General features: G+C 37.0%; 1 protein-coding gene across 3 annotated transcripts in view; it reads left to right on the top strand.

The window, feature by feature from the left end:
* The window catches only part of WASL (WASP like actin nucleation promoting factor), an 84,023-nt gene extending 64,772 nt beyond the window's left edge, over positions 1-19,251 (top strand). For all 3 annotated transcript variants that reach the window (XM_005305705.4, XM_008172780.4, XM_065555857.1), the window contains exons 6-11: positions 262-433; positions 5,807-5,849; positions 6,319-6,472; positions 14,225-14,745; positions 16,340-16,448; positions 18,128-19,251. In XM_005305705.4, the coding sequence (XP_005305762.1) occupies positions 262-433; positions 5,807-5,849; positions 6,319-6,472; positions 14,225-14,745; positions 16,340-16,448; positions 18,128-18,189 (1,061 nt within the window). In that variant the 3' untranslated portion in view covers positions 18,190-19,251. The remainder of the gene's footprint in view (positions 1-261; positions 434-5,806; positions 5,850-6,318; positions 6,473-14,224; positions 14,746-16,339; positions 16,449-18,127) is intronic.
* The last annotated feature ends 1,254 nt before the right edge of the window (positions 19,252-20,505 follow it).

Below are 20,505 nucleotides of genomic sequence, written 5' to 3' on the forward strand. Positions count from 1 at the left end.
CAAATGTCCTGTTTGTGAAATTGTTGTGGCAGTACCCCAAATCAGACTAAAGTTCAGTCCTGTATAATGAATAATTTATCTTGAGCCTCTCTACTGATTCGTAATCTACTTACACTGAGAACTCAAGCAAAGTACCACGTTTGGGGAGCAAATGGATGCAATATCTATATGTCAGCAATACAGAATGATCCAGTTGGTAGGTTAAATGTGTAATCCACTTTGGTTAAGTATAGTAGTGAAATCCGTGTCCTCTCTTCATAGGTCCAAGTCTACCAATGGCAACTGTTGATATCAAAAATCCAGAAATTACAACTAACAGATTTTATAATTCACAAGTCAACAATATTTCATATACCAAAGAGATCAAGAAAAAAGGAAAAGTGAAAAAGAAGAAATTGACAAAGGCAGATATTGGAACTCCAAGCAACTTCCAGTAAGGACACTTGTATTACTGTTCATTTCCTGCTTAGAAAAACAGTTCAGCTGCATAAATATGGCTTGTTTAAATGGTTGTTAGCAAATTAGCCCTAAATTTCAAATTGACTGCTTAATCAACAAATCTTCCTCTTAACATTTTGTTAAGCTATATAAAGAGATATGATACCTAACAGTTCTTTTCTAATTTCATTTCTTTTTACACATGAAATATGTTAGATCCTATTTCACATATTATTTTTAAAATTTCACAGTCATACTATTTTAGGTTAATTCTTATCAGTTTCCTGAATTTAACAGGATTTAATTTCAATGCTTTTTAAAGTGCATTATCCACTCGTTAGAGAAGGAGAAGTAATGACAGATAACACCAAGAAGACTGAGGGGTTTAATGCCTGTTGTGTTTGTCTTCCCAAAAAGGTCCATCGTGACCCAGATGCTTAACACAGTATTAACAATAAGGAGGAAAGGAACACAAGCTAGAGTAGGGAAAGAACAGGTTAAAGAATATTTAAATAAGTTAGATGTGTTAGTTTGCAGAGCCTGATGAATTTCACTCTAGGGTACTTAAGGAACTAGCTCAAACTCAGAACCATTAGTGATTTTCTTTGAGAACTCATGGAGGACTGGTGAGAGTCTCAAAGGACTGGAGATGGGCAAACATGGTAGCTATCTTTACAAGGTGGAACAGAGAGGACCTGGGGAATTATAGACCAGTCAGCTTAACTTTGATACTCAGAAAGACATCTGAATAAATTGTTAATCAGCGAGAAGATAATAAGGTAATAGTAACACAACAAGGAGTCTGGTGGCACCTTAAAGACTAACAGATTTATTTGGGCATAAGCTTTCGTGAGTAAAAACCTCACTTCTTCGGATGCATAGCATATGCATAGCATATGCATCCGAAGAAGTGAGGTTTTTACTCACGAAAGCTTATGCCCAAATAAATCTGTTAGTCTTTAAGGTGCCACCAGACTCCTTGTTGTTTTTGTAGATACAGACTAACACGGCTACCCCCTGATACTTGACAAGGTAATAGTAGTATTTGTCAAGAATAAAGCATACCAAACCAACCTAATTTCCTTCTTTGACAGGTTTACTGGCCTAATGTATAGCGGGAAGCAGTAGAGATGATATATTTTGATTTTTAGTAAGGCTTTTGACAGTCCCACATTACATTCTTATAAGCAATTAGGGAAATGGGGTATAGATGAAATTACTATAAGGTGAGTGTACAACTGGCTTAAAAAAAAAAAGTACTCCGTAGTTATCAATGGTTTACTGTCACTCTGGGAGAACATATCTAGTAGAGTCTTGCCAAGATCTGCCCTTGGTCTGGTACTAGTCAATATTTTTGATAATTTTGGATAATGGAGTCGAAAGTATACTTATGAAATTTTCAGATGACACCAAGCTGGGAGGGGTTGCAAGTGCATTGGAATTCAAAATGACCTTGACAAATTGGAGAATTGGTCTGAAATAAACAAGATGAAATTCAGTAGATACAAATGCAAAGCACTACACTAAGGAAGAAAAAAATCAGATACCAAATACAAAATCAGGAATAACTGGCTAGGCAGTACTGCAAAAAAAGAATCTGAGCATTGTAGTGGATCACAAATAGAACATCAGTCAACAGTGGTGATTCTGTTGCACAAAAGGCAAATGTCATTCTGGTATGTATTTAACAAGAACATTGTATGGGAGACTTGGGAGGTAATTGCTCAGTTCTACTCAGCATTTGTGAGGTCTCAGCTTGAATTGTGGCTACCAAACTTAGAGAGAGATGTGGGCAAATTGGAGAGAGTCCAGAGGAGAGTAATACAAATGATAAGTTTAGAAAACAATCTGAGGAAACCTTTTTTTAAAAACAAGAATGTGCAGATTTTAGTCTTGAGAAAAGAAGATTGGAGGATGGGGGGAAGACTTGGGAATAGTCTTCAAATATGTAAAAGATTGTTATGAAGAGGATGATGCTTAATTTGCAGGGAGGAATATTTAGGTTAAATATTAGGGAAAAAATTCTGACTATAAAGATAGTTAAGTACTGGAATAGGTTACAAAGGGATGTTGTGTAGTCCCTGTCATTAGAGATTTTTAAGAAGAGGTTAGACAAACAAAAACCCAGGGGATGTGGGGTGGACTAAGTGACCTCTCGAGGTCTCTTCCAGCCCTGTGTTTCTACGATTATCCACTAGGCTTCATAGTCATATTATAGCAATGGGAATTTAAAGAGCCTGAGTTAGCTACAGAAGGCATCCACTTCAATTCCCTTACTACAAAATCAAGATTTTCTTCAGTGTGGGCTTATGCCCTTGTCCAGCAATCCTGTTTTATTGAACCCTCATCCTCCATCACTAGCATGCTGGGATAGCCTGGTAAACTTTCCCATGGAACTAGTAGCACTACCGTTATAGTAATCTCATGTAATAGTGTTTGGAAAGAATGTGGACTATAGCGAGAGCTCAATAAAGGTGAGGAAAGAGGATAAAATGTATCCTTTTTCCAAATGTGATGCTTAAGTTCTTTGAGGCAGGAATCATTTTATCTGTTTGTACAGTGCCTAGTACAATGGGGTCCTAGTTCGTGACTGAGGCTCCTAGACTGGACCAGAATACAAACAATAAAAGAAGCACTACTGCCAGAAAACCAGACAGTAGGGAAAAGCTGAACTGTGAGACCTAAAAGAAGGAAAAACTCAAGTGACCATCAGGCCTTAGCTGAAATCCCCAGTGTAGACATCTGTGGCCCACTAATGGTGGCGCTCCACCGACGTATATCCCTAGCATAGATAAGCAAAATCATAATAAATGATCAATTGCACTAGTGGAGTTTATCGTTGCTTCAACCAACACTCTGCACTAGTGCAGCCACACCAATGGCTAATCAGATATCTGTCGCGAAGGCAAAATTCCTACTGAAGAAATTCATTTATAATTTTTTTTTTCTATGGTTTTTTACTTTGGTGGGACATGGTCTTATTCTGATGTGTGTGTAATGTGTGTATATATACATACATACATTATAAGCTTCCCAGTAAAAGGACACCTAGTATTGTGGGATAAATGTTTAATATCTGCTTTTGTTACAAACATAGGGAAGTTCTAATACTTGATATTGTCAAGACAGCACAGTAGATGTTGCATAATTTGGTCCAGCATAGATATAAATAAGTACTGGGGTTAAAGTGCTGAACTATTGAGCCTCATAACTAGAGCTGGTTGGGAAAATTCCAGTGAAACATTTTTTCATCAGAATTTGCTGATTCCTCAAAAATGAAACATCATGTCTTGTTACACTAGCCAGAATCTGGTCGGTTTCATCACTATTTGATGGTGGGCAGCACTGAAGTGATAAGAATCATGTCCATTTCAGTCAACACCTGCAAAGGCTTTCAGGGTTCCTGGTTCTACTTCAACCTGCCAGGGATTTCAGGGAATATATTTTGTTTTAGAAATGCCACATTTTTATCAGGCCAGAAAATACTTCCTGAAACTCAAATTTCACAAACCTAAAATTTGGCTTCTCTGCCAGCTCTAAGCATAATTCATGTTACATATATCTTGTATAAATCAAAGTTGAACCTGGCTAACTAAAGATGTCATTTGAAACCAATTTAGTTAGTGTGCACCCATGAGTTAACTGAATGGGTTTAAAAAAAAAAAAAAAACCTCTTCATTACACTATTGCAACTTTCTTGTGTAGACAAGGCCTTACCTTACACACAATCATAAAACTTGCATGCAAAATATTTTAGCATTTTCATAAAAAATAATTTTTGTTTATTGGAAAGAGTAATGTGGCATTTTCCAAAATAAATTTGGTCAATACATAAAGGTAATCTGTGTGATATTTCTCCATGCTTGTTTTTCCAAAGATTTTTTTAAAACTGTTTTTAATACCACTGGGAATAACCATGAATATGTAAGAAACAAATGAACATATACATGTTTTTAATTTAGTGCCAGTCATGATCTTCTGTCCATCAGCTGTAAGTCTTTTGAGGAGCAGTGTGAAATATGCAACTAGCTTAAATGTTTAATTTCTCTGATAATTTCAGCTGACTTTATACAATAAGTATTAGGAATAAACTGTATATATAATTATATTTCATATTGATATGAGACAGTAGGTTTATGTAAATACTTGTAAAATGATTAAGTTAGAGATAGCTCATGTCACTTCATATGAATGTTTAGAATAATAGCATGATTAATAAGGGGTTTTTTAGAATAGACTTTTGTTCATTTTGCCTGTCTTATCTAAAAGACTTCTAATTATGCTGCGTAAAAATGGTCTGTTACAAATTCGATTAAGACCAAAAAGTATCATTCTTGTAAGGGAATATTTGTATTAGAGTAGCACCTAGAAGCCCTAACCAAGATTGGGACCCCAGTGCGCTAGGCACATATGAAGGCAGTCTTGATTAACTTAATCTGAAGTATGCTGTTTGTCAGCTGGATATCCCCCCTGATGTATTTTTGTGACTATCATGACTTACTCAGCTTGTGCAGAATCTCAGCTTGATTTTTAAAAAGGTGTTTTTAAGCCCTTGTTTTTGTCGGAAGATGTTCCAAATATGAAATGCTTGTAAACTAATGTAGTGCTGCCTTCCTGATTCTGCAGGCAGCCTGAAACAATGGCTCGGAGAGGTGTGAACTCTTGTCTTCTATTAATCTCATGGGAATGTCAAATAAAATGCTGGCACATAAATGTCAACACTAACTATTTTAGTGGATGGAAGGGTGTGGGAGACTGAGAACTGGGCTGATGAGAACTGGGAATTGCTTAGGGAAGGAAATGCAGCGTAGAACTAAGAGAAGGAAAAGGAGAGAAATGGAGAAAGGAGCAGTAGGTGAGGAAAAGGAGCAGAGCAAAAATGGTGGTGGCCCAAAGGAGGGCCAGTATACTTTCCCACTGTGTGGTATTGAATGTGACAATAAATAACTTAAATGATACTAGCCAGAAGTGTAGTTACTGTATAAAAGCCAAAAGCTATCCTTGATTTTTGTGCAAGCCTCCAGTTAATGTCAATGTATTATTCTGGGGTATGGAGTCCTAAATTTATGCCACACTCCATAACCAAAAGTAGTGGAATTCGATCCTCTCCACCAAATGAGTGTGACTCATGTTCCGGATGAACAAGACAACAGGAGAGAGAGAGACTATTTTATAGTGCATAATACAAATGGAGAGCTGAAGCACTGAGAGGTGTTAATTGTTGACTTACCCAGTGTCTCACAAAAAGACTGTGGCATAACCTGGTATTGAACCCAGAACTCCTGGAATTCTAGTCCAGTGTTCTAACCACAAGACTGTCATTTCTCTGACATGGATTAAATGGATTTCTTTAATTTTGCTTTTTTAGACACATTGGACACGTCGGTTGGGATCCAAACACAGGTTTTGATGTAAGTAACTTCAGTATTGTACTTAACATATCAGATGGTTAAAGGCATGTTTTTGACTAAGGTGTCCAAGAATGGTATCAAAAACTAAAAGTTCCATTGCAAACCATGCAAAGCATGGCTACTGTGATGCTACAGAATGATGCACTCTGGAAAAATTATATGTGGAGGGAAAACACTAAAAGGATTTGGGGTGGGGGGATAGTTGTAGAAGACTAGCTAATCCTTAAATTTTGTGCTTAATATTTTCTTTCCACACCAAGAAAAGTCTGTTCTTATTAAGGAATTCAGCACAGAAATCTGTGCTTGAGTCTCATTTTTTGTTTAGCTGTTCCTCTTAGCTAGATGGGATTTTTTTAACCAAAAAAAATGGTTTATAAGTAAAATAAGAATCTTTCTTCTATTTGTTTACTTCAGGCGAGAAAAAACAGTATCCATAAATAAATTATAGTACTAAGTGTCTGATTTGCAGGTGAACAACTTGGACCCGGAACTGAAAAAACTATTTGATCTGTGTGGAATTTCAGAGGCTCAATTAAAAGACAAAGAAACATCGAAGGTGATATATGATTTCATTGAAAAAACAGGAGGAGTAGAAGCTGTTAAAAATGAGCTGCGTAGGCAAGGTAAATCTTCAGCAACTATTGCATCAGACTGAGCTATTTGATTTACAGATTAAAAAATGTTACTCATGTTAAGCAGTTTCTGGAAGTCTTCTCATGCCTTTACATTGGAATAGAAATTGGATATTGAGTTTGAGATTTCTGTGCATTATAGCATACTACATAATTGTCCCAGTGTCACCCATGTGTATAGTTCTAAAATATTTTTCTTTATGATCAAAATGTTTTGCATGTCATAAGTAATTTTTACTTTCACTGACTGCAAAGCTATGCAATATTTCCCATTTGAATTTTTAAAGTAGTTTCCATTGCATATTTTATTTTTGATCTTGCAAAATCATAAATATTTAAAGATAGAATTCAAGAAATCCATTGCTGCTGTCAGTTCAAGGTAAAGAACTTAAGCTTATTAGTACAGTAGGTAATGAACCTTCTAATATACAGAGGCCTGCAGATTGTTCTCCTTTTAACTCAGGTAGCAGAACTATTGCTTGGTAATCAAAGAGTCTCTGAGTTAAGTTTCTACTGGAACTTTATTCATAAATGAGCCATTTCCAGCATAATACTACTTAATGTATTTAAGAATGGCCATACTGGGTCAGACTAAAGGTCCATCTAGCCCAGTCTCCTGTCTTCTGACAGTGATCAATGCCAGGTGCCCCAGAGGGAATGAACAGAACATTCCCTGTGTGACAAACAGAGGCTAGGGACACCATCCTTGCCCATTCTGGCTAATAGCCCTTGATGGACCTATCCTTCATGAACTTATCTAGTTCTTTTTTGAATCCTGTTATAGTCTTGGCCTTCACAACGTCCTCTGGCAAGGAGTTCCACAGGTTGACTGTGCATTGTGTGAAAAAATACTTCCTTTTGTTTGTTTTAAACCTGGTGCCTATTAATTTCATTTGGTGACCCATAGTTCTTGTATTATGAGAAGAAGTAAATAACACTTCCTTATTTACTTTCTCCACGCCAGTCATGATTTTATAGACCTCTATCATATTCCCCCCCCTCCCCCAGTCATCTCTTTTCCAAACTGAAAAGTCAGTCTTATTAATCTCTCCCCATACAGAAGCCATTCCATACCCCTAATAATTTTTGTTCCCCTCTTCTGAACCTTTTCCATCTCCAATATATCTATTTTGAGATGGGGTGACCACATCTGCATTCAGTATTCAAGATGTGGGCGTACCATGGATTTATATAGAGGCAATATGATATTTTCTGTCTGTCTTATCTATCCCTTTCTTAATGATTCCCAACATTCTATTAGCTTTTTTGACTGCCACTGCACATTGAGTGGATGTTTTCAGATAACTGTGCACAATGATGCCAAGAGCTCCTTCTTGAGTGGTAACAGCTAATTTAGACCCCATCATTTTATATAGATAGTTGGGATTATGTTTTCCAATGTGCATTACTTTGCATTTATCAACCTTGAATTTCATCTGCCATTTTGTTGCCCAGTCACTCAGTTTTATGACACCCTTTTGTAGTTCTTCGCAGTCTGCTTTGGACTTAACTATCATGAGTAGTTTTGTATCCTCTGCACATTTTGCCACCTTACTGTTTACCCCCTTTTCCAGATCATTTATGAATATGTTGAATACTACAGGCCCCAGGGGGACACACCACTGTTTGCCTCTCTCCATTCAAATATTTGTTGCCATCATATTTATCTGCTGTTTTTCATAACATATTAATGTAACTATAGTGGTGGGAGGGTGTAATATGACATGTCATTCTGCTAAAAATACATTGATATTATCAAAATTCAAAGTAATTCCCTGATTATTTTTCAAGGCGTACCGATATTAATGCTGTTGGAATTGTAGCAGTTTCAGGCTGCTTGGTAAATTGCTACATTTATTCTCTAGGTCCCCCACGTTGGAGTGGTATGTATTGAGCTGTCATTTAAGCCTATATCACTAAAAAATGTTATGTTGTGATTGCGTGACCCTTACTTAATGGATCAGAAGTGTTAGGCCAAAAACTCATTTATTAACAATAAAATACACAGTAATTGTGACACTAAAAAAATCTAGTCAAAAACTACCTTTCTGTGTTGGTTTACCATTGAAATTTGGCTTGGATTAGGACTTTTTATATTAAAATATTGGATTTGCAAATTTCCAATTATATTTCTCTCCTTTAAAAGTTTGAGTCTCCTTTAATCTTAAAATATGTATAAAGTACCGAATTTTGAAACTGCCTGACCATGTTAGTCTTTGAGTTGTTTCTTTACTTGTCCTTGGTGTTTTACAGATAGCGTACAATGCTAGCTTTTACAACGTGTACATTAACTTTAAAGTTCCACCACTTTGCATGGGTGTAGTTAAACAAAAAGCTGCTGCCTCATGTTAGCATGCATGACAAATAAGATGGGGGCTTCCTTTGTGTTAGAAGTAGCTCAATAGTTCTTAAAGGTCTTAACTTTGTCAGCTAGAATGTTTTTATCTATAACTATTCTACATCATATACAAGATAATGTTTAATCTTGACTGCAGTTTGAAGTGCTTTCTGATTTTTCACTGAAAAACCACCTCTCCTCCTCCCCCCCCGAATTTTTCATTTTCTGTGTTTTATTGCAAGATTCTCTGTGCTTATGGATGGCATTAGGCCTGACAGGATGCTGGGTAGAGGTTTGAGTCCATTCTGCTGCTAGCTGATTTTGAAATAGGAGTCATTTGTCTTGGGTTTCTTTCCCCTAACTCTTGCAGAATTGATGGGGGGGCTTTAGCAAGGGGGTTTTCATTAGAAGGTTTTAAGAAACTTTGAACATAACTATTTGCAAAAATAGAGTAATTTGGTTCAGTTATATCAATCTTGATAAAACCTATCTTTTGCTTGGAATGTTTCACTTACTTTTTTTCTCATAAACCTCTGATATACTCTGTCATTCTGTTTTCTGGTGTGAGGTTACTCTCGCTCTTTGAGTTGTACAGTTTTGAAAATCCATAAGGCATTCAGCCATTCCCTTGGTGGTATGTAACATTTGTTCAACAAATTGCTTTCTTTGCATGCAAGTGAGCCTCATAGAACCTCGGACTCTTATTTCCAGTCATCAGGTTGGTGGTTTCACTATACTGTCTGGGATATGGCATGTTTTTCCCCTCTAGATATGAATCTAATGCATGTGGTAGATAAGTTTTCTCTGTAAATCAGAGAGATTTTAACACCACTCTGTCAAGGAAAGTGGACTGCAATAAATTACGGAGGCAGCACAAATTCTGAAGCATGGCAAAGTTGTGTATTTTTCTAGTAATCCAGAAAAATATACGTAGCTATTACTGAAGATGTTGCATATGGTGACAGTGACATCTAGCGGCCAAAGGGGAAAATTCCCCCAATACAGCCCATACTCATGATACCATGGGTGTTGGCAGCATTGATTTCTGATGCAATAGATCTATGAAACTGAGGTGTGGGCAGGGAGTAGAATATCTTCCTTTCCTCCTTTTTGGAAGGAAGGAGGAGGTAATAGCAAGGAGAGATCCTCCCTCCTTTAGAGGAGAGGAAGTGAATGTTGAACTCTGTTGGCACACACCTTTTCTTGTCAATGCTATTCCTGCTTCACGTACAGGAGGAATGGTTGGGAGCCCCTGAATCTTCCCAGTGAGATTCAAGGGCTCCCAGCCAATCTTCCCTGTGCCTCCTGCAGTTCCTGCTTCAAATTCCTCTTCCTGGTGATTTGACTATAATCAAACCTCATTCTTCAGGGCATCAGCCAGTCACACACAGGGGTCAGGAAGCTCCATCCCCACCCCCTGTGCATAATTGGCCAGATGTGTTCTGGTAGTTTTTCCTTTGGAGCATTGGGAATTGGCCACATCTGAACTCTGGACACGAGATGGGATGGACCAGTGCTCTGAGGAGGTACAGATAATGATCTTTCTTAGATGCCTGTCTGGTGTGTCTTGCTCACATGTTCAGAGAGAAATGATCAGCAGATATGGGGTCTGGAAGGAATTTCCCACAGCTCATATTGGCAGGGACACTAGGGTTTTTTCTAGGGCTGTCAATTAATCGCAGTTAACTCACGCGATTAACACAAAGAAAATTAATTGTGATTTAAAAAAATGAATCGCAATTAATTGCACTGTTAAATAATAGAATACCAATTGAAATGTTTTAAATATTTTGGATGTTTTTCTACATTCTCAAATAAATATATCGATTTCAGTTACAACACAGAATACACAGTGTACACTGCTCACTTTATATTATTTTTTATTACTAATATTTGCACTATAAAAATGATAAACAAAAGAAACAGTATTTTTGCAATTCACCTCATACAAGTACTGTAGTGCAATCTTTTTGTTGTGAAAGTGCAACTTACAAATGTGGGGTTTTTTTTGTTTGTTTGTTTTTGTATTTTTGTTTTTGCATAATTGCACTCAGAAACAAAACAATGGAAAACTTTAGAGCCTACAAGTCCACTCGATCCTACTGCTTGTTCAGTCAGACAAACAAGTTTGTTTATATTTGCTGGAGATAATGCTGCCCGCTTCTTATTTACAATGTCACCTGAAAGTCAGACATTCGCAGTGCACTGTTGTATCTGGAGTCGCAAGATATTTATGTGCCAGATGTGCTAAAGATTCGTATTCCTCTTCATGCTTTGGTCATCATTCCAGAAGACATGCTTCCATGTTGATGATGCTCGTTAAAAAATTGATGCATTAATTAAATTTGTGACTGAACTCACATGGAGAATAGTATGTCTCCTGTTCTGTTTTACCTGCATTCTGCCATAAATTTCATGTTATAGCAGTCTCGGATGATGACCCAGCACATGCTGTTCTAAGAACACTTTCACTGCAGATTTTACAAAAGGCAAAGAAGGTACCAATGTGGGATTTCTAAAAATAGCTTCAGCACTTGACCCAAGGTTTAAGAATCTGAAGTGCCATCCAAAATCTGATAGGGTTGAGGTGTGGAGCATGCTTTCAGAAGTATTAAAAGAGCAACACACTGATGCGGAAACGACAGAACTTGAACCACCAAAAAAGAAAATAAACCTTCTGCTGGTGGCATCTGACTCAGATGATGAAAATGAACATGCGTCAGTCCGCTCTACTTTGGATTGTTATCGAGCAAAATCTGTCGTCATCATGGATGCATGTCCTCTGGAATGGTGGTTGAAGCATCAAGGGACATATGAATCTTTAGCGCATCTGGCACGTAAATATCTTGTGATACCAACTGCAACAGTGCAATGCGAATGTCGCACTTTCAGGTGACGTAAATAAGAAGCAAGCAGCATGATCTTCTGAAAATATAAACAAACTTGTTTGAGCAATTGGCTAAACAAGAAGTAGGACTGAGTGGACTTGTAGGTGCTAAAGTTTTACATTGTTTTGTTTTGGAATGCAGTTATTTTTGTACATAATTCTACATTTGTAAGTTCAACTTTCATGATAAAAGAGATTGCACTATAGTACTTGTAATGGGAGAATTGAAATACTATTTCTTTTGTTTTTTACAGTGCAAATATTTGTAATGAAAAATATAAAATGAGCAGTGTACACTTTGTATTCTGTGTTGTAATTGAAATTAATATGTTTGAAAATGTAGAAAACATCCAAAAATATTTAAATAAATATTTTATTATTAACAGTGCAATTAATTGTGATTACTTTTTTTAATCGCTTGACAGCCCTAATTTTTGCACCTTTCCTTGTAGCATAGATCGCTGGTAGGTTTGTGTGGGCTTCTCACCTATTCAGTTTCCTGACATTGCAGGTACTGCAAGCATTGGTAGCACCTCGGTCTCTCCTGTTCTTTCCCTGTGGCATATAACAGCTTGCTCTTTTGAGGACTGAAATGCTTTACTATAACTCAAGTTATTGACTTAGGTATAGGGGCAGCTGGATGAAATTTAATGGGCTGTGATGTACAGACTAAATTAGTTAATAATGGCCCTTCTGGTCATAAACTTATTATGAACTCCCCCCTTCTTGTGAGGCAGGGAGGGAGCTCTAGCTCTGCATTTCGCAGGACAGAGGAGCTGAGCTTACACCTTCAACTCCTCCTCTTGTACTTCCCCCTTCCAGAGCCCAGGACTTCACATAACTTCTTCCAAAGCATAACAAATGAAAAGAATGCACATTCTTCTCAAACAACCTAAAGACCATCCATCTAGCTAAGTATTTAAAGTACACAAACTATAATATCATACGAGCCATTAGAAGAAGCCCAGTTGAAAGTAAAGTGATACTATGCTATTGAAGATAACTATTGTTCAAATAAACTCATTTCAATATAAAATTCAGTTAAGCTAAAAAGTTATCAAAAATGTATTCAGGCGGACATCTAAAAAGTCGTTTCCTTCTGTCATTCTTTCACATAAGGATATTGTTATAAAGAATAAATTTGTCATCTGAGCAAGATGAAAGGCAGTTCAAAAAAAAAATCCGCATCTACAAGTTAATTATAACTTCAGATTCACTTTGAGTGATGACACTCAAACTGTAAGAGTTGAAACGTCACATGGGCAATAGAGCATTTTTTCTATCAGATAAATGGAGAAGCATCAAAATTAATTTTTCCACAGTTATATGTGTCTGTCCATTCAGGACTAATGTTCATCTGTTCAAGCACTTCTGGAGAGCTCAGGACACACAATCACAGAAAAATAAGATCTTTCCAATGTGAAACTCTATACTAAAACTTGTCTCAGAAAAAGCCTGAGTACAAAGATGGGTTATTGAATAACATAAAATATGCTGAACTATCAAAATGCACATATGCTGTCTCTAGGACAGAGTATTTTCAAATATGGAAATTAGAAGCACTGAAATACTTAATTAGACAAAACCATAGACTAACTGGCATATTATCCAATTTTGTGCACATAATCTGTGGGGTAGAGGGCAGGTTCTAATAGACACTAGTTTGGGAGGTATATTACATGCCATATTAAAAATAAATGTTGAACAAGAAACATTGCCTATAACTTGAGATGCTGTATGTGCAGTACTGTTTAATCCTAACAGGTTTGGTTTAATGTGCATTGCTGAGAGTAAATTCTTAAGATTGCAATTGTTTGCTATTGGCCTGCACAATAGCATAACTGTACGTGCAATATTGTGTGCCATCTTGTCTTAGCAAGAAAGTAATTATGGTCGCTCATGTTAGTATTATCAGAAAAGGGTTACAGAATTACTAACAAGGCATGCTTTTAAAAATACACATTTCCCTAATTTGAAAAAATATACTATTCTCTCCATATTTAGGGTAATTACTAGGTTTCCATTTAATGAGTATTTTCGACCTGCTCATCCTTAACTTAGCAAAGACTAAATAGTCTTGAAATCTTACCTGTGTATCTGAGGTGAATGTCTTGGAAAGCTTAATGTTAACTTCCTAAAATATTTCCCTATACAAAAAGGATTATGGATATTCAGGGAAATTCATACCCAATGATAACACAAGCCACTCATCGACCCAGTTTATGGTTTATAGCTTATTTGTTTTTTTTACAAACATAGTGCAGTGCTGATAGCTGGTATTATCACTTCTTTTCTTGTAAAATACACGAGAAAGATGACACATGGACAATATTTTTCAGCGTACCAAGATCAGGACTAGTAAAATTTGTATAGGCACAGAGATCCTTGTAAAAGACATGGCACAGGTGTTTTGGCACTGTTACATTTTACTCCTTCCTATGCATCTCAGCTGGAATGACTTGGTACAAGAATTTTGTGTAGTATATAATTAGGCACTATCTTATGTGTTTTGTTTCAGCTCCACCACCGCCACCACCATCCAGAGGAGGACCCCCTCCACCACCACCACCACCTCCACATAGCTCAGGTCCTCCTCCTCCTCCTGCAAGGGGAAGAGGAGCCCCACCACCTCCTCCTTCAAGAGCTCCCACAGCAGCGCCTCCACCCCCACCTCCATCTAGACCAGGTGCAGCAATGCCCCCTCCTCCTCCAAACAGGATGTATCCTCCTCCACCTCCAGTGCACTCATCATCTGCACCGTCTGGCCCACCTCCACCGCCTCCACCACCAGCAAGTGGATCATGTGTACCTCCGCCGCCTCCTCCACCACCTCCCCCTCCTGGTCCTCCTCCACCACCTGGCTTCACTTCAGAGGTTGATAACCAATTTCCAGCTCCTGCAGGAAACAAAGCAGCACTCTTAGATCAAATCAGAGAAGGGGCCCAGTTAAAGAAAGTAGAACAGAACAGTCGACCTGTATCCAGCTCAGGAAGAGATGCGCTCTTAGACCAGATACGACAGGGTATACAGCTGAAGTCAGTAAGTATCTACTGTTTGTCGTCTTCTACATTTCCAAAACTAATTTAGAGCAATAGTCAATGGGTTGGTTTTTTTATTATTATTATTATTATTATTATTTGGTGGGGGTTGTGGGGAATTGGCATGTTGTATATTTGTTTTTGGGTTTTTTTGATAAATCCTTGGGCCACCTTTCTTTAATGTTATGGCTTGGCTGTTGCTACACCATAATTAAAATTGATTCTCCATTTCTAATATTTATGACTTTTGGCCCACCTCTGAAATCCTTAAAGGAGATTTTGGCTACAAAACTCTGGTGTGATCTATGATTGTGTCCATCAGAGAATTTTTCCATTATTTTTTCGGCAAATCAAATCTTTTTTCAGTGACATTTTAAATAATAATCATTGAATAATTCTTCTAGATTTTAGTTTTAAAACAGAAATTAAAATTTAATTTATTGGAATTATCTAGTATAGATTTAATGTGCAGTCCCATACCTCTGACGTTGCAATCAAATTACATTTTTTATTAAATGTTGGTTTAGTAATGTCAGCATGGCTCATGAGGTTATGGTGACCTTTACCAGGAGCATCCATGCTTTAATAAAGTTTTCTGAAGAACTGTAGAGGATGAGTTCCATGGGAGACAACACCCGGATTTCTCCTTATGCTCCACTTCTCGTCACTGTTTCCCATCCTCATAGCTCTGCTCCAACTTTCAACTCCTCTCCTAATGCATGTATGTAAACACCCTTCGTTCTGGTCACTTTTCTCAATCTGTAGCTCCAACAGTCCCTCTTCCAGTGCAGCAGGCATACTCATTCTTGTCAGATCCCTTCTCAAACCGCTCTGCACCATCTCTCATCTTGCTGTCAGTCTTTTAAAGAAACAAACAAACAAACAAACAAAACCACCTGAATTTGTAACATTTGTTGATAGTGCAGTACTCACATAATATTTGTTTCTTTCTTTACCCCGGATCCTTGCCTGGTCTGCTTCTAGGTTTTTCTGAGCATGTTCTAAGCATTTTGGGACAGACCAGGTCTTTCTGTAAAGCACCATGCAAAAGTATGGAGAACTATAAATAATAATAGACTTGTTAATACATGGGTGCAGTACCCAATTTTATAAATCCCTACTAGGGAGATGCAGGATTTATCTATGTAGGCTAGGACATAGTCAACAAACTTTGGCAAAAAAATTTCCTACGTTTTCTGTTATCTCGAACATAGAGCATTATGCAACTGAACAAGGCTTGCTATTCAGATACATTACGGAACTTTCCCTCAGCTGTGGAGGTCTCTTCCTGATAATAAGACTTGCCGAGTTTAGTTGTATGTATTTAATCATCACTGTGTCAATCACAGTATTGACTAACTGGAACTATGTTGTCATGCAAAAAACAGTGGGAGAACTTGTATTTAGAAAACATGGAGTTTCCGAGCTTTCTTTTTTCTTAGTTTTCTTAGCTCTAGCTATATCTGAGCTTGTACAACAAATTTCTAATCTCCCTCCATAATTGAAAATGTTTTCAATTTTCTAAAAGAGGATTTGCCTGGAAATATAAAGGTTCTCCATTTAATTATATCATAGCATTGTATTCGTCTTTCAAGGTATCTGATGGCCAAGAGCCTGTGCCACCCACAGCTGCACCCACCTCAGGAATTGTGGGTGCATTAATGGAGGTTATGCAGAAAAGGAGCAAAGCCATTCATTCTTCAGGTAGGTTTGTGGGAACTTTTGCTTTGGTTTGTCAAAGTGTAGGTGTTAATATACTGTGGACCATGAAATGTTAATGACATTTGTTTTATTCCTGATGGCTATACTGAATTCTAGATGTATAGTGAAACAGAATATACCAGACCTAGCCACTGGCCCATCTGCAGTAATCTAGCATACTTCATCAGGCAATGGCCAGTGTTTTGTACTTTGCACTAATGCTGTATTGAAAATTACCAGTTAAGACTAGCCACCACCTGATGTAAAATCTTAGAATATAGACAGTGATTACTAATTATGTCTGATCTTAAATATAATTATTTTGGCCAGCCCAGTGTTTGGTGCAATACCAGATGAATGAACACTGCATACAGGAGTCCTTCATTCAGAAAAACCTTTAATTGCCAGAGAGTCTGTTTCTAACTGAAGATGAATCTGTTAGAACTGTAACTATGCTCTTTGAATGTCACGTGCTGCCCAACTAACAAGTGACTACCATCACTTGCTCATGTCTGCCTTGTTGCAATTTTTAATGCTTGGGTACATGCAAAAAGTAATGTTTAGGTTGATAGTGAGAAAACTAGCCAAAAACTATCTTGTTAATGCTGTGGTTACAGCTGTTTTGCTGTATCGCTTCATTTTGCCAAATCTTCCCTTGCTGCCTGCAGATACCCTTACTTTGATATCCACAAGTCACTTTGCAGTTTGATTCTGTGTGTGAACATTTTGATTATTTTGGTTCTATCTTTGTGTGGGAACCTTCTAATTTTGATGTCCTCTGCAAACTTGATCACTATTGAATTTACTCCAGAGAAACATCACAAGGACATTAAGCACAATGCTATGCCCTCCTTAGCTGATTTTTTTTTTTTAAACTTCAGTTAATCAAAAAAATAATTCTAGAAATTCTAGCAATTCTGGACTACACGACCACGAGCAGCAAACAATACTATTTGAAGACTGATACATATTTCACGCTTAGGCAGATATAGCTTCACACACAAGTTAGAAGTATTCCATGAACCACAAGTGCTCTGTGGACATGATAGAAATACTTTTGTCTGTTTTTGAAGGGAGAAGAAACCCCTTTGGTAGGAGTTTAAATTTGGAGAGGCAAACATCTAACTTGCTTTTTTCATCTTTGCAAAAGTAGAAAACCGAATTTAGAACATGTTTTTCACCCTGCCTCACTCAAAGAAAAAGCGGGAGGGCAGGAGTATTTGAAAATACATTTTTTACATTTACACCTCTGCCTCGATATAACGCTGTCCTCAGAAGCCAAAAAATCTTACCACGTTATAGGTGAAACCGCGTTATTGAATTTGCTTTGCTCCACCATAGTGCGCAGCCCCGCCCCTCCTCGCCCCCCAGAGCACTGCTTTACCACGTTATATCCGAATTCATGTTATATCGGGTCGTGTTCTATCGGGATAGAGGTGTATATCTAAAAACTGTTTTTTGTTTTGTTTTTGTTTTTCTTCCTTGGAGAAGAAAACACCCAGAACTGGAACTCGTATATTAGGTATTGATAATAAGAGCAATTTAGAGTTGTAAATTTCATTTCTTATGATGCTAGTAACTATACTTCAGCTATGCAGCTACTGGATTGATTTCTAATGGAAAGGTAATATTTTTTGTCATGTAAATTTTGTATACTCAAATGACTGTTGCTCCTCTTCTAGATGAAGATGAGGATGAAGATGATGAAGAAGACTTTGAGGATGATGACGAATGGGAGGATTGATCAATATATTATATTATTATTATTATATATATATATATTTTTTAAGGTGAATGAAATACTAAACACTACTTTCTGTCTATGGATTCTGTAAAATTATCATGTAAATGTTCTACCAATTTGCTGTATATTTTTGTTGCCTTTTGCTTTTTTATTAATCTGTGCAATACCTCATTTAATCTGTAAAGGTTTGTCATAATCCTCTACAAAGCTACTCCCTATTAATGTGTGCAAGTTTACATCTGGATGCTCAGTGTACATGTGAATATTTTCCATTCCATCAATAAGGGAGTTTAAATGTAATATGTGAGACTGACAAAAACCTTAATGTAATTTAGTTATAATGCAAGAAGGAAAACACTATTTTCATACCCTACTTTTCTGTATCTAAATTTTCTTATTAAAAACTAGTATAGTACTACATTCTTTAAGTGATGCAGCTCTTAGTTTATTTAGCCCCTTCATTTCAAATACAATGCTACATGAATGTTGAGGCTGATTATAATATTGTACGGTTTTCAATACATCACAAAATTGCAGTTGTTTGAATCTTTGCAGTATGCTTTTCGTAAAACTACAAAAATACACAGCTAGTTATGAAAATTAATAACTTACCATTATACTGTAGCAATATTGTCTGCTATTGGATAGCAGTGATATTTGAAGGCTTTAATTAGGGAACTCTCTGCCTGAGATTAAACAGGATGGCTTTTTACTATAGCAATGGTGACGGCATCTTTGATGCAAACCAGTTTAGTCCTGCTGTCTTTCAGAATGAGGAAGAGCCTAAATTGCTGGGGCTATACTGTAATCTGGCTGTTGCTACAGTCATTTGATTTTTTTTTTTAAATCAATTTTACGTATTTTGGGCTGAAGGGCTGCGTTTAATGCTTGCTTCAATAATGTTGGGTTTAAATTCATTTTAAAATGTGTAGGGCACTGGTACACTAATAAAGTAAACTTACGTGGTGTTACTTTGCAGTCTTTATGGGTTATGGTAATACCAAACACTAAGACACCAGTCCTACACTTTAAAAAAAAAAAAAAAAAAAAAAAGCATATAAATCAGAATATACACTTTAAATATGTACTGAACTTTATTATTGCAATATTCTGTCTGCGTACGTTGGCTTTAAGACCAAGAGTTGTGATAAAAATCAAGGGCCCTATTCATAAGAATAGTGTTTGAGTACATAATTGGAAAATGGGTTTCTTGTTTCACAGCTTTCACCTTTATATAAGATGTACTTAATAGTGAGGTAAAAATTGGAGTATCTGCCTATTAAAATACACTACTCTGCTTTAGCCTGGGTATTTAATGTCTGCAGCACTAATTATTGTACTTGCAGTAAGATTTAGGTAGAAACTCTTTTTAAAGAACCATATTATCTCACTGATACAGAATGTTTAGTTAAGTCAGTCATATTTGGAGTATAGTTAACACATAGTATCTTGAGACTTTCTGACTATAGTCAAGGTACCAAACTACATTTAAGTTATCCAGAGTTGTATTGACTGAAACCCAGTGTTGGCCTGATCTTGACAGGCTGGACCTGCATGATGTGGCTTGGGATTTCTAACCCAGCTATCTAGTCTCTAGTGATCAAGTACTTAATCGGGTGAGAAGAAAAGAATTTAAAAGGTTATGTTGCTGAAAACTGGTGTGAGAGGAGTTAAATCATTCCAGCGATGCTAACTCCCTTCCAAGTGTAACTTAAGCATGTAACTTGGGAAATCTCTTCCAAGTGGTCTCATTTTCTTGCAGTAATATTCACATTGCCCTCTGCTGCTAGCAATACTTCTACTGGCTTTGCTGCTCTAATGGCTTGAGCGTTCTGAGTTGACTATGGGTGAGGCCTGGGGAAGCTACTGTCCAGTGGGTTTAAGAATGTCCATATGAAGAATATTCTATGGCTTTGATATAACTTCCAGCATTTTCTCTCTTTTTATAGCATTAAGGGCATTTTAAAGTTAAGTGGACAAGGCCCAGATACTCTCCTAATACATTGCTTAATAGGGCATGTTTAACCCCTATGGAGTTGGGATTTCTGTACTTTAATGCATAATTAGCATTCATCAAGAAATCTCCATTCCCTGTGTTGGGAGAGCGGGAAGTTAAACACTGTATACTTGGGATAACTGTGTTTGATCCATGGATCACTTAGCAAAGAAGGCATTTGATTCTGATCTTCTATAAAAATATATCCACTTTATTGCACAAAGTCCAAATTAATATTTGCTTAAATCTAGGCATGAAGCCTGCAAGTGCAATTAAGCTAAAATAATGTCATGGCTGCATGTTTCAGTGCTCCACCACTT

This window comes from Chrysemys picta, chromosome 1 (genome assembly GCF_011386835.1).
Source record: "Chrysemys picta bellii isolate R12L10 chromosome 1, ASM1138683v2, whole genome shotgun sequence".
In the NCBI taxonomy this organism is placed as follows: domain Eukaryota; kingdom Metazoa; phylum Chordata; order Testudines; family Emydidae; genus Chrysemys; species Chrysemys picta.